At 37.9% G+C, this 16,124-nt stretch overlaps 4 protein-coding genes across 5 annotated transcripts; 1 reads left to right on the forward strand and 3 right to left on the reverse strand.

Moving 5' to 3' along the window:
• Nucleotides 1-156: 156 nt before the first annotated feature.
• On the reverse strand, nt 157-2,098 carry LOC103340776 (large ribosomal subunit protein eL31). 2 transcript variants are annotated; one of them, XM_008244223.2, is made up of 3 exons: nt 1,960-2,098; nt 1,598-1,710; nt 157-624 (listed from the first exon to the last, which is right to left on the reverse strand). In XM_008244223.2, exons 2-3 carry the CDS (start codon nt 1,678-1,680, stop codon nt 345-347), a joined length of 363 nt encoding a protein of 120 aa, XP_008242445.1. In that variant the 5' UTR covers nt 1,681-1,710; nt 1,960-2,098; the 3' UTR covers nt 157-344. The 2 variants fall into 2 exon arrangements, with proteins under 2 accessions (XP_008242445.1, XP_008242444.1); XM_008244222.2 differs by having other exon boundaries at nt 1,598-1,705; nt 1,960-2,083.
• A 498-nt stretch (nt 2,099-2,596) lies between these two features.
• Nucleotides 2,597-10,026, reverse strand: LOC103340775 (Insulinase (Peptidase family M16) protein). Its single transcript, XM_016796505.2, has 21 exons — nt 9,646-10,026; nt 8,896-9,142; nt 8,695-8,820; nt 8,150-8,287; nt 7,914-8,048; nt 7,541-7,798; nt 7,323-7,460; nt 7,155-7,224; nt 6,854-7,067; nt 6,456-6,561; nt 5,798-6,031; nt 5,433-5,597; nt 5,197-5,346; nt 5,026-5,117; nt 4,530-4,611; nt 4,333-4,416; nt 4,132-4,248; nt 3,934-4,044; nt 3,656-3,736; nt 3,174-3,368; nt 2,597-3,075 (listed from the first exon to the last, which is right to left on the reverse strand). The coding sequence occupies exons 1-21, from the start codon at nt 9,855-9,857 to the stop codon at nt 3,007-3,009; spliced, it is 3,024 nt and encodes a 1,007-aa protein (XP_016651991.2). The 5' UTR covers nt 9,858-10,026; the 3' UTR covers nt 2,597-3,006.
• A 174-nt stretch (nt 10,027-10,200) lies between these two features.
• Nucleotides 10,201-12,499, forward strand: LOC103340774 (oxidoreductase/transition metal ion-binding protein (DUF3531)). Its single transcript, XM_008244219.3, has 7 exons — nt 10,201-10,737; nt 10,824-10,909; nt 11,170-11,248; nt 11,328-11,387; nt 11,549-11,670; nt 11,804-11,875; nt 12,004-12,499. Exons 1-7 carry the CDS (start codon nt 10,342-10,344, stop codon nt 12,104-12,106), a joined length of 918 nt encoding a protein of 305 aa, XP_008242441.1. The 5' UTR covers nt 10,201-10,341; the 3' UTR covers nt 12,107-12,499.
• Nucleotides 12,500-12,570: 71 nt separating this feature from the next.
• Nucleotides 12,571-15,821, reverse strand: HAG2 (histone acetyltransferase of the GNAT family 2). Its single transcript, XM_016796467.2, has 10 exons — nt 15,664-15,821; nt 15,480-15,521; nt 14,764-14,870; nt 14,560-14,628; nt 14,385-14,423; nt 14,226-14,302; nt 14,019-14,106; nt 13,848-13,929; nt 13,572-13,732; nt 12,571-13,432 (listed from the first exon to the last, which is right to left on the reverse strand). The coding sequence occupies exons 1-10, from the start codon at nt 15,743-15,745 to the stop codon at nt 12,770-12,772; spliced, it is 1,410 nt and encodes a 469-aa protein (XP_016651953.2). The 5' UTR covers nt 15,746-15,821; the 3' UTR covers nt 12,571-12,769.
• Nucleotides 15,822-16,124: the final 303 nt, after the last annotated feature.

Consider the following 16,124-nt stretch of genomic DNA (forward strand, 5'->3'; position numbering starts at 1 on the left):
TTCTTTCATGTGTCATTTGCAACATCACGCACTCCGTTTTAACCTTCTTTCTTGAAAGTTTAACAAATGGGCAGCTCGGCTATCAGACTCACTTTTAGATATCAGTACGATTTCCTCCAGACGGAAAAGAAATTTCAAGCGAGAGAGAGAGAGAGATTAAAAGGTAACCAGAAAACCAAATCACTTAAACCAAAAAGTACATTACTGATGCTGAATATTTAGCCAAACAAAAATACACCAAACTACTGAAACAAGTCTTTAGTCTCTCAAGGTTTTTGCCAAAAAGCTTATAAAACTCTTTTTTCTGCCTATTGAATAGATTACTTAGAACACACATTAATGGATCAATCATCCTCTTCAATGACCTTGGTGCCCAACCCACTCAGTCCTTCAGCTGGGATCTCTGCAACGGTAACAAGCGAGTAAAGCTCTTCCTTGGCATCTTCATCATCATTCCTCTTGCGAGCAATGCGAACCCTAATCCTTCTTGGGACGCTCCTGATTCCTCTGCTCCAGATCTGCTTGTTCAGCTTCACATCCACCCTAACGTCATTTGTCCCCATTGCTTTCTGAGCGAACTTCCTGATCTCCTTTATGGCATTAGGAGCCTTCTTCTTGAATGTGCTGTTATGCGAATGGCAGTGCATAAGAAAGTTACTTGCGTGCTTTTCCAAAGCTATTACAGAATTCAATTGATATTGTAGTTCAAGTATTACATGTTGTGCAAATATTACAAACTTCACAACAAACACAGACACTGCAAAAATTTCACAACAATGTTTGTAGGTGCAAAGGCAACAGTAAATTGAAGGTATTATGTGGAAAGCTATATCTGGTTCAATTACCATGTACCAGGTAACAAACAAAGCAACATTCAAGGAAATAAAAACTTATATGAAACCTCCTGCCACCCCAGACCTTTAAACGCCATCACATCTGAGACAGTGATCCTCCTATGACTTCAATAGTCATCCACCTCTGCAACAACTTATACTAACTCCATAGAACAGCCCTACAATCCATACTAAAGCGCACCCCAGCCACCCTCTAGTAGTCTCACCATAAAAAAGGCACCCTAATCCATACACCCAGGAAAACCTGACCATTTCCACCTGAAAACTCTAATTTTAATAATACTCAATCTATAATCACATTGAACAATGACAGCCATCGCCCATTTCCCTGATCCCAATCAAAGTGCCTGCAAGATGTTGCAACCTCGCAAGAAGAACCAGCCCGCCAATTTTGTTAACTAAGATCCGCATTATACCTTTTCTCTGTTCCTGATTTCTCTTTTGACACAATTATATCTTTCTAGTCAAATAACTTAACAGATTTACGTTGGCCATTAAAGCTAAACAAATAAACCCCGCTTGGGTGTAAGTTGAAATTACTCGCTACTGATTTCATAGAAGCAAAGGTGCTCTCTGACAATCCAGAAACCCATAACCATATATGAAGCTCAATTCTAAATCAAACTCAGGAAACAGACCAATATGAGGCTAGCCAAACAATGTGATGAGCAAAACAAGCAGCCACAATCAAACGTTTATAATAAAAATAGCTACAAACCATAAAAGAGAGCATAATATATTACCAGCCATGGAGGCGCTTGTGGAGATTGATGGTATACTCTCTGGTCACCACCTCCTCCTTCCTTCCCTTTGTCTTCTCAACCATTTTCACTCTCCTTCTACAACTGTACCTGCACTGAAATCCCCTCACTTTAGAATCTCCACAACTTAAATATCCAATCTTTAAAAGAAATCGTCCTAGCTTTCAACAATAGGGAACCAAAAAACAAAAGGCATAGATCCAATTCGAAAGATTTTTTCTTTTGTTTACATCGATTTCTCAGCGACCAAACAGAGAGTGAACAACTTAAGCTTTAGAAGAACAACTCCATACGAGGGAAAATGTGCGAAAGAGTGAGAGAGAGAGAGAAAGAGAGAGACTAACCTTAGGGCTTGAAGTGAGGCAGAAAGAGAGAGAGACGAAAGAGAGAGGCGCTGGGAGATCAACTAAAAAAGGAGCGGAAAACCCTAGCTTCCACACCGTTATAAGGCTCTATCAGACTTAGACGACATGTCGCTTGTTAATGCGTTTTGTTGTCATGAACGTCGTGTCCTCTTACATTTTTCTCACGGATGACACTTAAATTACCAATTAGAGATGGTAATAATTATCTGGCAAAAAAAATTAGAGATGGATAAAAAGTCGTTCTGAATAGAAAATTAAAAAAAAAAACAAAGGATCAGCCACCTTTTGCTTTTAAATTTGTGTTCGGGTTTCTTCTTTTGTTACAACTCATTGAAACTTTGTTTGCCTCTTTTTTTTTTTTTGGCTTTCTTTTTCTTTTCTGTGCAAGAAGAGCAAGGCATGAAAGAACATCTCAGTAATGAACGCATATATGTAGACAACAACAAATGAATTTTATGGGTTAAATTTTTAAATAATCCAAAATTGTTCTCACTAATTGTACAAGACAGAATTATTTCATTTTAAAAGGGCAAAGACAAATACGAAAAACAATAGTCTATTAAAATGCAAATCATTATAAAACAAAACGAAAAAAGAACGAAAACAAAAGTCCATATCCTACAAAAATTCTCTATATAGTGTGTATAAAATAAAAAATACAAAAAGCCTATTGACACCGGCGTGGCCGCAGGTCGAGAGGCTAGTGTTTATAAACCGAAATGTCTACTCCGATAATATATTACTGGATAGATAGTATTACTAAATAAATGTTATGAAGCTACAAAGGAGAAATACACATTCATGTTACAAGCCTCGAATGGGGCCAAATAAATTTGTATTTGCTTCCATCTTAGTATCTTACCCTCTCTATAAATTCTGGTTCTACAGAAATTCAGCTATTATTGAGCTTATATGTACCCCTCAAATCATTGAGCATTGAAAAAAAGAACCATCCTAAACTTATTACCGGAACCTTGGCGCTTTTCATGTATCTAGAGCTCTGTTATGTCAATGTCACCTACGATTTTAGGGTCTTCTTGAATATCTCCACAAGCTAAGAGCCAAAACTGTGAGACCAGCAATGCCAGCCAAAATCTGTTACAACCAGCAAAACTAATTTGTTATACAGCTGCTCTAAAGTTTACGAATAATTTGAGATAATTCATTCAAGGACAAATTTGAATAGAACTCACCTTCGCATGTCTTCCGTAACTGGTTTCAGTAGATTGAAAGAATGATCTTAGTGACTTAAAGTGAGATGTACGGGGCATCAAGATCACTACAGTGTACTGTTTTTTGCAAGGAAAAGGCAGTATCTTTTGTAGTGCCAACTGTGCGGTTACTGGTGTCAAAGATTGTCTGACTTTGGACCGGCCTTCTTCTTGAATCTGCGATATACGTTTAATAGTCGTTTGAGTATTTGAATGCATACTACCTCAAACTTTTTGTTGCAATAAATAATTTCCTTCGAATGGAAGCTAGGAAAGGTTTCTGTTTCTAGGAACTACTGTATCCATGACAATTTCTTCTACCCTAAGACTTCACTTGAGAACATTAAACTCCAAATCAAACTGGAACCACTACCCATTCACCAGGGAATTGAGCAATTTAGAGAGACAAATTTAAGCTAACAAAAATGCAGGGGCGGTAGGCAAGTAAGATTACAGCAACCAACCTCAAAACAAGTGCCAACATCACCTGAGTAGACCCTTGACTGGTAGCTGTGCAAAATCCTGTCCAACCAGTAGTAATTCTCCTGAAAGAGTGGGAAATCAGAAACAGAAATCAAGTGGTTTACAATTACATCCATTTCATTCATCTCTAAGATCCAGGAAACTTTATGCACTAAGTGATCATCAGGAACAATTGAGTTGAACATTTGATGTCCTACAATTTGGGGTAGAATGATGTTTAACCGACCAAAATGAACCCTATTGTAACAAGAAAACTTACTTGAAGCCCATTTTCATGGGCTCTTTGCTCAATTTCAAGGATGGTTAAGACATCCTCGTCTGACGGCCCTTCCTCTTGAAGACGTGAAATTTCATCCAAAGTAAGATCGACCTGTTATACGGTATCAAATAGCTAGTTCACCAACCATTCAATTAATAAATAAAAAATAGAAACCTGTCAAGCTACAAAAGCACCAACCAGCTTTGAGGAGATTTCTGGATCACAAGAAAAGTTTATGCTTATATCACCACGAACATTTGCAGTTCTGGAAGGCTTATTACCACCAAGAAATACAGAAACACCTACAGTGTAGATCTATTGCATAGAGGTAATTAAAGAAGAACTGAACCAAAGATGAAGGTGATTAATAGAACTAAAACAATTAAGACACATGCATACCTGTCCATGCTTGAACCGGAGAACCTGCATGATTTTTGTTTCAAGAAGTTTGCTCAGGAACCCAATAATGTGAATATCTTCTACCTGTCATTTAATTGTTTTTCCCCAGATATAAATCATCAGTCAAATTGAAATCGCAAAAGGTCATTGCATCATGATCTGTCACATGCTTCGTAACATAGGAAAGGAGCACACACCATGGTTCCATTGTTCAGTTCCACAGGGAAACACAGCTGGACAGAACATTGTTCTTCCACCATTGGGCTGCGAACAACTTCTCTGCAAGCACGTCCAGTCAAGTGTATTAGAAGGGATTTGGAGCAATAAAAGGAAGTAGGTGTTCAGATATGCACTAACATGTCCAAGGAGTGAAATGAGAAACTTTAGTGGCCTCTTAGATTTAAGACAAGGGCAGGAATGACAATATTCAAACATCCAATAAATTGGGTGGCCGAGGCAAGGGAGAGCAGGGATGCTGCTTAATCAAACCCTTATCAAATAACGGTATTTTTTGTTTGGGAAAAAAAAGGTCAGCTTGAACAATTAGTCCAACTGAAAGCATCCAACCCCATGTAGGTATTGATATTATATTATTATTTCTTATTTGCAACACCTTCTAACCCATGTAGGTATTGATATGATATTATAAATACAATGTGCTATTGCTGCATATGGATTTGTGCTCTATTCTACCTTATTCTGGTTTTAGGAAAAGTGAATGGTAGTCCCTTGAGATCATCACGATTATATTGCAGGAGAGGTTCAGGGGGGTTTGGTATTCCACCCTGCATGGTAAATCACATACCTGTGAGGACATATAATATAATCCAGGTGTAAGTAGACTCGAAAGGAAGTTTTACTTACCAAATACTGCAATATAAGAGGAAGTGCTATAGAGGGATCAATGTTCCCAACAATAACAATGGAGAAAGTTGATGGATCCTTGAAACATTTGTTGAAATATTCACAGGCTTTCAATGGATCAACCTTCCGAAGATCACTTATTCTAATAGGCTGCAAAATATATAATTAACCCAGAATTATAACTAGAACAAACCACATGAATGAAAACTACAATGAACTCAGAATGGGCATCGTACTCTAAAGAAATAGGAGTTTCCATAGTTGAGCTCCTTCACACGGTTTGCAAATGCAGTGTAAGGATCCCTGTCTTGAGCACGGACCACTTCTTCTGCCATTTGCATCACTATTTTGACATCTTCTTCTCCTGGTGTTACATTTGTCGTAAATAGTTGATAGACAAGCTGCCAGCACAAACATTGCAAAAGCTTTGTAACTTAAGAAAACCTTGCAAAAACATGACAAATAAAGAGAACTACGGGATAAAGAGAAACCATTAATTTTTTTTTAATATTTTAAATTTCCATCCTACAACACTTCGTTAACATTGTGATCATAATATGAGAGAGAGAGAGAGAGAGAGAGAGAGAGAGAGAGAGCATGCCTGCAAAGCAGTTTCCAAGTCTGAGGGTGAACAATCACCAGAAAAGGTTCTCATATATGCTCCAAGTTTTGTGCTGACTTCTGCTCTCTTACCAGCAAGCATATCCATAAGAACTGAAGGTCTATAACCATATACGCCAATTTCCCCTGCAATGGTTGGTCCCATTGAGCAAGAAAAGTACTCGCTTTCAGGAAGTTCGGATAAACCCCCATATGAGAACCCTGTAAAGATAACCTATCAAAACAAAATGTCGATAAGAATTACAAACCAACTAAATTACTAGACATACTATACAACAACTCTCAGATCTTTGGTACTACCATACATGAGAACAGAAAGCCATTATATGAGATGGAAAATTTCTCTCCTAATGATTGGAAAGGAACAATATCATATATAATAGTTCTTTTAGCCTTGAATTAATAAACGTTCATTTCATGCATTGGAAATAGAATTTCTTCCTTTCTCTTTCACCCCTAGTTCTAATGACTACAGATCAATTAGAATGATGAATGTCGTCTTATGTTCATAACTTTAACTACAAAAAAACAAGTGACATATTGACAGAGCTTTAGAGCTAAACTCATATAATGAGATCCACACAGTTTCTCCCCAGACATTGAACTACAGATATTGCATTGCTTTCACAGAGTTCCACCTGGTCATCAAGGAAGTTTGTACACTTATAGCAAACTCTCATGCCATTTGATAGAACTAACTCAGTAACTCCAATTTTTGAATATTCCAACTCCTGCACTATATTCCTGAAACAAATAATTTAGAAAGGCTAAGAATGCTGAGATATCAGAAAACGGTTTAAGAGAATTCATAGAGCTGATGATAAATGTAGAATACATAAGAATATAAACTCCCAACAGAAAATGAAACAATTTTATGCCCTTCTCAAATACAAGCAAGCAAAAAACAGAGTTTGCTGCAGAGAAGAGATTCTCATGTGAACTAGAAAACACAAGCACACACAAAGGGGAAAGAACAAAGCAGAAATAAAACTGATATGGTGATATGCATTTCTAAGAAGTTAAGGTCCAAAATTACCCAGGATTAGGTTTTGTATTAACAATTTCCTCTGGAATCTGTTCATCATCCCAAGGAGAAATGATTCTTTTTTCCTCAAGATCATTGATCATTGATACAACATTTTTTAGATCACCTATTGTTGCAGAAGCTCGTGGCTCAATTGTCTTAATGACACAGCTGCATGATGTTTGTAACTTTACTGCATATTTGGATATCTCTGCTGCGGTTATCTCTACAGGTGTAAAAGTCATGGTGAGAAGAGCTATACATTTGTTATATAATAAATCAGATCATTACATGTAGATATGCAATGACTCACGAGGTAGAAGAGTCTTCTGGAGTTGAGCTTCATATTCAATCCCAATAACAGGTTCATTGCGGAGAAAATGCTACCCAAAGGAACATAAAGGCAAAACATTTTTCCAAATCAATACAAACGTCATATTATAAATTGAAAGTTTACAAGAAATCTACAATTTGGAAATACTTGTAAATATTCATCTCGCAAGCTAGTTGATTGCATTTGATCACGCTCCAAATAGGCAGATTCAATCTCTGACATCAGTAAAGCTCGAACAATAGACACTTCTCGTTCTGAAAACCCATGTAATTGTACCCTTGCAACCTGAAGGTAAAGTGTCATTACAATTAGTTCCAAATTAAAAACAAAACAAGTAGAGTTTTTGTATAGGATGAAAAACATGCCTCAGTCAGCATTGATTCTAGGGCCTCAATAGTCCCTTTTTCTTTACAGGATGAAGTCATTATATAAGCCTTCAATGGATTAACAAGAACATCTGCGGAAGCTGAGCATGAGAAATAGGGGGGGTCCTTCCTACGAGCTATCTTAAAGAACCTCTGGTTTAGGGCATAAAGGAACATGGACTCTGCCAGCAAATCCCTATAGTCCCTCACTGTATTCAGCTCACCAGCTGCCATCTTATAGCTAATAATTACTGCAGACTGTCACAAGCGAATTTCAATGTTAAAACTGAAAATTCCACGTATATCACTTGCACGTCCATGAATGTGCAGATCAATTGGTACAAACAAGATTGAGATTTATTTCTGTACTAACCCCAGTAGCTTCAGATTCAACAAAACATGAAAAACGTGGCTCTTCATGAGATGGAACTGTATATCTTGGTATAAGAGGCTGCTCAGGTGATGAAATTTTATGTCCGAAATGATTCTTTATCAACTCAACTACACTCTGAGAGAGAGAGAGAGAGAGAGAGAGATTTTAAGGCATCTTGACTACGAAACAACTCTTATAATTCCAATATGAACATTAACATGTTGACAATGCCAAACCTGGGTATCAGAGAAATCTCCAACAGCTATCACTGCCATGTTGCTTAAATGGTACCACTTACTATAGAATTGCTTCACAGTCTCAGAAGAAACAGTTCGAATCACCTTCTCTAATCCAATCGGTAAGCGGTCAGCGTACTGCAATGAAAAGAAGGTTCTTTTATTTTGGTCAAAACAAAAGAGGGGTCTAAGAATAACATAAGATTGACAAAAAAATTCAACAAGTTTACCTAGGTCTTAGACTTCAGCATACATAGCAGAGAAAATTAAAAAAACTTAAATTCATGTACTTTACCTTAGCAACATCCTTCTACTTAATATAACATTAAAGAAATTATGTAAAACTAGTTCCAAGTTCCAACCCTCTGTGGTTATATGTGTGCATGGTACATTGTTCTATCATGGACCCCTAAATCTAAGACTCAATTGCATAGTCAGAATGTTGTAGGAGGCGCATAAAAACATTACAGGTGATGGTTCATCAAAGAATAAAAAAATCTCCTGATCAAGTTAGTCAGGGATTATAAGCTTCATAGTAGCAGTACCTGTGAACCTTCCATCATCAGAATCCAATGTGCATCCTGCATCCTTCCTGTAGCATTCCGGTTCCCTCTGTATTCTTCCATAACCGCACCTCTTTCTCTTTCTAGATCATCTTTTGAGACACGAACCTGCACATTGCACGTAATTAAACCAGAGATTAAAAATTGTGGAGAATTACCGAACAAGGTAAACTTTGTTTATACCTCAGAACTGAATTCGGCCAAGACTGAAATGGCCTGAGATAACAGTTCATGCTTATCAACAGGAACAAACAACTCGTAAACAGTGTCGTCGGCAGATGTCACTGCATTCTGACAAGCGCCAAATTCTGCCCCAATACTCTCAAGAAATCTGATTATATCATGATTTGTGTATTTCTCAGTTGCACTGAAAGCAAGATGCTCAACTATGTGAGCAACTCCTCGTTCGTCCTCCTCTTCCAAAACTGATCTGCCATGAACCCAATAATATAACAATCCTTTATAAATTCAGGGATATATACATATATGAAAGGTTTGAACCTATTTATCTAGTCAATGAGATAAAATGCTAACTCTACATATGATATAACTTTCCAACTCAAGCACATAATATATTGTTGTGTCATTATGTGCATTTCAATTCCATGTTATTCAATTTCAGTTATTTAATCATCCCAATTGGGGATGGAAAAATCTTTCCTCTTCCTTTACTCACTGCATTGTTCGGTTTCAGCAAGTATAATTGATATTTCAGTTTATTGCGTTGTGGATCAAATTACATTATCAGAATCCCAGAGTATAATAGCAAATGGCAGTTCCCCCACCAAGTTCACCAAAACCCACAGTGAAAGAAACCACTAAATTAAGCACAGAAACACAATTGCCCATGTAACACCAATCAACGACCAAATGCACAGAAGCAATAAAGATAAAGAAAAACAAACCCAATTATAAACAAAAAAGAAGTTGTACCCGACTTTGACAGCAAGAGCGAGCGCTGCTCTCATTCTGGGCTTAGAATTACAACGAACATAGTAACATAGACCATTGTCAAGCCTGCCATAGTCAACTCCAACAGGTTGTTCCCCAAGCACTTGGTCCATGTCTACGTTCACCAGCTTCAATGACCTGAACCCATGTTTCTTCTTCACTGTATTTGAGGTCTCTGCCGGAAGCAAATCCATCTCTGTGTCTCCCTCTTCAAATTGGGAAATTGGACTCACTTAAAAGTTTCAGTCTTTCAGATTTCAGTTATTTGTTGGCAAAGAAATAATCTTTATAATAATAACACCATAATGTTTGTCAAGACTCAGAAAAAAAAACACGAAAGCTACGAACTGCTACTTCTGTGTCGTCTTTTACAATTCGAGAGCTCTCAGCTTTGACTGTGATGCCATCAGACCTTGCACACCATGATCTTGCCACGTCAGCGTTCACATCTTGGGCCTGAGCCCATTAGGAACAAACTTGGGCCCTTTCTTTTCCCTCTAAAGAAGAAGAACTTGGACTTTTACGGCTCCACAGTACCCAAATGGATAGTCTCCTCTTCGGAGTCTTCCACTCTTGAGCTAAGCTGCGTTCTACTTTCATCACCGCAGTCTACAGAGGCGCACGTTAAGGTGCTCAAGAGAGACGCCTTTGCTAAAAGACGACGGTATTTAAGAAACCATGCCTATCCTGCACACCTGCGCGCCTGTTCTTCAAAGTCCCAACACTTCCTTATCCTTATTTCCCAGCAGCGCAAGCCGCTTCCCGCCATTTTGTACAGTTAAGCTTCCATTTCGGAGCTTTTATGCACAGCCGGGCCAGCCCAGGAAGTCTGTGTTTGTGGCTAAAGCGGGTCGAGGCCTAAAGCTGAAGACAGAAAAAGTGAGTGAAGGAGAAGACGATAAAGAACATGACTTTATTGATATAGAGGCTGAAGTTGAAGCTGAATCTGAAGACAGATTTTCAGGCCGAGGTGGGTTCACAGGGAGAGAGGAAGAAAAGGACTTTGATCGGGACCCTGAGTTTGCTGAAATTATGGGTGCTTGTCTTGATGACCCACAAAAGGCTAGGTCCAAGGTAAACCTTTTTTTTTTTGTGGTTTTATTTTAAGGTTTAAGGAGTTTTTATGTGTGAGCATTGACAGAGGTTTAACCAAATTGCAGATGGAAGATAGGTTGAGGAAGAAAAGGAACAAGATATTGCACACAAAGTCTGGTTCAGGTGTACCCATGAATGTGACATTCAACAAGTAAGTTCAGATGGTGTTGGAACAGAAAGCAATTTGTCAGTGTGGGTTTTGGTCCATTTTCTAGCTTGTACATGCTGGGGATGCTTAATATAAACAAATGATCTTGTGCTAATTATTTCCAGAGGTTGTTCCTATATGCAAATTGTGTAAACTACCATTTTTTTATGGTTAAATAACTGTCTTTTTTAAATTTCACTGATGAAACAAGATCATCAAGTGCATTTGTTTACTAACTTAGTCTTGGCTTCTGGCACAACCAGCTTTGGTTTCTCAAACTCATATATATGGTTTGAATTCTACAACACTCCATTGGAACAAGATGTTTCCTTAATCTCTGATGTAAGTACCTTATCCTCTTCTTGAAAATACGTTCTTTGTAATATATCATCAAGTAACTCAGTTGATCTGGCGTCTACAGACCATTCGATCATGGCACATCATTGGACGCATGGGTGGATGCAATTCCATGAATATGCAAGTAAATTTTCAATTACCCTATAAATTTCCGTTTGAAACTTGGTGAGAGCCGATCGGCCATAGAAATATCATACATGACTTCATATCAAGTTTATATACTGGAAAACAAAATGCAAGTTTTTGAGCCATAAATCCCCACCTGCTTTGATCTCATTCATGCAGTTGTCACAATCTCCTTTGGATAAAAGACCGAGTTATGATGCCATTCAGGGAGCAAATGTAACACCAACTACATTTTACAATATTGGAGATCTTGAGATTCAAGACAACTTAGCACGTGTTTGGTATGAGCTCAACTTGAATTTCATGATTTGGGACTTTATGGTGATGCTTAGTTAAATGCTGATGCTTTTTTGTAATTGGGAGGAATGGAAGTGTAGATGGTTCTTGCTCACCAATCTGATAAATTTTTGACAGGGTGGATATTGGCACCAGTGAACCATTGCTACTGGATGTTCTAATAAATGCATTGACTCAGATAAGCTCCGAGTGCGGCTCTCAAATTCCCATATCTTCTACTGGATGTTGCTTGTTTAATGCCTTGGCCTAGATTCATTTGGAAGCTTCTTATTTCGTATATTTATTCTTACTCTTGTTACTTGATGTCTGTTAAACAGCTTTGTTGGAATCAAGCAAGTGGTGTTTGGTGGGTCTGAATTTGAAAACTGGAAGGAGAACTTGACATCAGAGGATGCAGGTTACAGTGTTCACAACATTTAGCCAATTTGGTGTGCACCCAAGATTTATATATTATGCGCAACGTCTGAAGATTGAAGGTCTCAGACTGGGTACAAAGAACGGTCAAGATTAGAGATGCTGGCGTAAAGCCAAATCAATGATAAATTTCGGGTCGTGTACGTGTACCTCATGTTTTGATACTAAGAGATGTATATGGACTACTGCTGAAGGGGGAATATAGGGGAACTAAAATGGGGGCCATTTTCAACCCAGTAATTTAGCATGCGAAGGATCTCCTTATTTTCCCATTAATGAGTATATATCTGTGCAAGTTTTTGTTCCAATATACGATACTTTACTTTGTACCAAACAGATATTACCTAAATTGACAAAGTGGATGTGAAAAAAGCAGGTGACTTGTTTTGTATTTGTAAACACGGATCCCATAACTTGATGCAAAATTGAAATAAAAATGCAAGTTACAGAGAATGAAAACGACACTGACATGTTAAAGGTGGCGTTAGCTGCTCAATTTCATTAGAAGTAATAAAGTTCTGCAAATATTCGAATAACAAAAGCTAGGATGCAAGCATAGAGCTCAAAGATTTACAGATAAGCCTCCAATATTCCAACCCACAAACCACTTTCACCCTACAAATTGCATCAATCGGTAAAGTACAAGGGCATCGCCAAAATTGAAGTCCTTTATGATGCCTCAGCAATGATAGAGAGCTGCACAGACACTTTCTCAGCTATTGATTTGATCTCTTTCACTCTCTCATCAACTAACTGCTGGAGTTGCTCCTCCTGATTTGGTTGATTCTCATCTATCTGAACAGTACTAGCAGCTTCACCAGCTTGTGACCTGAACATCACAAATGACATCTCGGGTTCATAATTGCTTGGAACTTCAATCACTTGCTTCCCAACAGTCCCAGAATCTTTTCCGATAAGATCTTCCTTCATGCGATTAGAAATAATTCCCACAAAATCATCCATATAGCTGTCCACATGATCAAGGCCGAGATAAAGGAAAACCTCCCAACACTGAAGAAACTGTTTCTTGTTGATTTTCAAACTTTTCCGGACATCCTCAATGACTCTAGTGTCTGGCATGAGTCGAGGAGTGTGTGTCTTCTTCGACAATTTTCCTTGCTTTAGTTGCGAAACTGCTGAGCTGACTGCATGCTTGATTGGATCGAACTTATGAAGGCGCAGTACATCAACACAAGTGCGTACATGTTGAAAGTAATCCAATGGTTCTTCAACGGTGAGGTCATAGACGTTTTCAGATATTGCACCATCATTGAGAACCTCAAGAAGGTATCGTCCATAACCCTTGTGTTGATAAGGAGGCAATACCAATATCTGCCATCAACAAGGAAGCTTGTTAAAACTCAACAGCACCAAGATTGCACAAAAAATGAAATTTATTTGAACTACGGACGCACCAAGCTGTTTCTCTAGAGTATGCATAACTAGCAACTGATATATACAAGGAGCAAACCTGACCAATCCGCAACCGAGAACTATCAGGATAATGGTAAAAACGATACACAGCTGTAAAACCAAGCAACATATTGTAGATTTCCCCCTGCTGATCTGTTTTCCTCACGATCAGGACATACAACTCCCAGCTTGGATCCACAACATCAATTGGACTACTACCTAATTCAAAAAACAATTGATGTCATATTCTTACACTCCCCCTTCCCACCTTTTCTCCATAAAAATAAGAAAATAACAGTGTTCTCTGATGATGTGAGATAGGTGATAAAATTACCATCAATAAGAAGAAGAACAAGAGGAATCAAGTGACTGTAAAGGTGTCCAGCAGCTGTCTTGCCCACAACCAAGCGCACAACCTGAAGTTGGCTGTTATTAAAAAATGCAACACAAATTTCTAATATTTTATTATAGTACGAAAAAACAAAGATCTGCACATCAAAATCACCTCCACATCAGAAGTGGCTGCATTAGAATCATTTATTTGTCCATTGGAGGTCTTGTACTGCAACACCTCCCCATTTGAGACAATGGATCTGCACATGTTGTAAAGATAGAATTCATTAAGTAAATAAGCAAAGTTACAAAAATCCAAAAGTTATGGACATAATTAATTTTGATATTTGACCTATGAAAGTATTTCACCATTCATTACCTAATAAAATTCCTCTGTGTTGAAAAACTTTGTAGGAACTCCTCCTCACTCTCAACAAGGGTCAAACCAAAGATTTCCTGGAGAACACTACTAACTTAGCAGCCGAACTAACAACATACTAAACTGAAGTGACAGTTTAAATTGGGAATCAATCCATACCTGAAGAGTTGATTTCAAATCGGTGATCCCTTTGCCTCCCTTGTAACATTTAACCATTTCAATCAGCAATATGACAGAGACAGTGCTAGAAGGATAAGCAATCGGCAAAGTTGACAAATAGAACAGATTGATGTACACACAAAGAGAGAAGGGGCAACAGAATGCCAACACTTACATCAGTTGTGCTCTCAAATGCAATATCAGCAAAGGCATGAAATGAAATACTGCTAACCCATATGGTAATCTGCATTGGATGGAAGATAATAATGAAGCCATGTTGAATCATTCCGTTCAGACTATTAAAATAGTTTAAACATTATTTGCACCAGTGAAGCAAATGATATGAAAGTAAACTTCAATTAAAATGTACAAAGATTACCTGCAGTCCTTTGTAACCATATATCTTCCCCTCATCAAAAAATCTATCCAAGTCAACATCATCTAAACAAAAGTTGTTTGAAGCACCCACTTCCTCTTTGCTAGAAACTGTGATAGCAGCCATTGATTAAGCACGCATGTGAGCTAATGATTGAGATATTATAAAGAAAATACATAGGATTTAAAGCAGAGTATTCGTTCCCAAGTCAACAAGGATAAAAATATCGACAAAAAGTAAGTTTAATATCACATTCCACAATTAAAATTTTCCAACCAATCTGAAAATGTATAAAGCACGCAATTGCATCTATTTTTAACATCCTCGTATAAATTATTAAGCATTCACGTAATCTCAACTCATACGTGTGATTAAATCATTTTCCAGTCACCAAAATCATCACGGCTTGGTTGCTGACTGAATGTCAACCTCAAGTCCAAAATAATCACAACTACGAATTTTCTAGTTCCACGTTTTCTTATTAATCAATAACCAAATAGCTAAAATGGGGTGAGGTCCCAAATTTATTTATTTTAAAGATAAAGTTTCTGGCCTAGGCTCCAACTTTACTGAGCCACCAAACAGCTCATTAAGTTAATGTTCAACCAAACCATCTCAATCAAAATCCCCAAAAAAGAAGTTACCTAAAACTAAAATTTAGCCTCACTCAACAGTATCAAACAGTAATATCCGGTAAATGCGCATAAAACCCATCATACCTAGGTAAATCTTGATGCAATCTTTGGCGTCTACTCCAACATCTGCTCCCAAACCCACAAAAGCACACAAAATTTAGGTCTAAATTAAGTACCAAAACATACAAAACAGAAAGGAGAAGAGAATATAGTGGTTTATAGAAACAACGGAAACATAACTTGGAAAACAGAAGTGAAGAGGACTCACCGGGATGGGAGAAGCCCACACGACGTCGTTTCTTAGGTTCGGTGGCGGTGGGATCGGCGGTGGGTCCTTGCTTCTGGACCATTTCTGGTTAGGGTTTCGGGAGCTGGAAATGAGAGGGAGAGAGGCGGGAAAAATTACACTGTTATAAAATGGGGGGGAATTGGGCATCATCGGTGGTATTTATAGTGAAATTGGCGAAGATAAATATCACGTGATTTGCACGTGCGACGCATTCCAATTTTCCAAATTTATCTGGGCCATTATCCTAGCGCGCGCCCAGTTCATGTTTTTTGGAGCCTTTGGTTGGTAGCTCTGCTTTGCTTTGCTTGCTGGATCTTTGGGTTTTAACCCAGAAAATTGGAGCCGAGCCCAAAATGTTGTTTTTAATTTTCAATTCAATTTTTTTTAACGAAATTTTCAATTCAGTTTTGTTGATGGTTTAGTGTTAGATCCTATTTTGG

Source organism: Prunus mume, linkage group LG8 (assembly GCF_029339155.1).
Source record: "Prunus mume cultivar Tortuosa linkage group LG8, ASM2933915v1, whole genome shotgun sequence".
In the NCBI taxonomy this organism is placed as follows: domain Eukaryota; kingdom Viridiplantae; phylum Streptophyta; class Magnoliopsida; order Rosales; family Rosaceae; genus Prunus; species Prunus mume.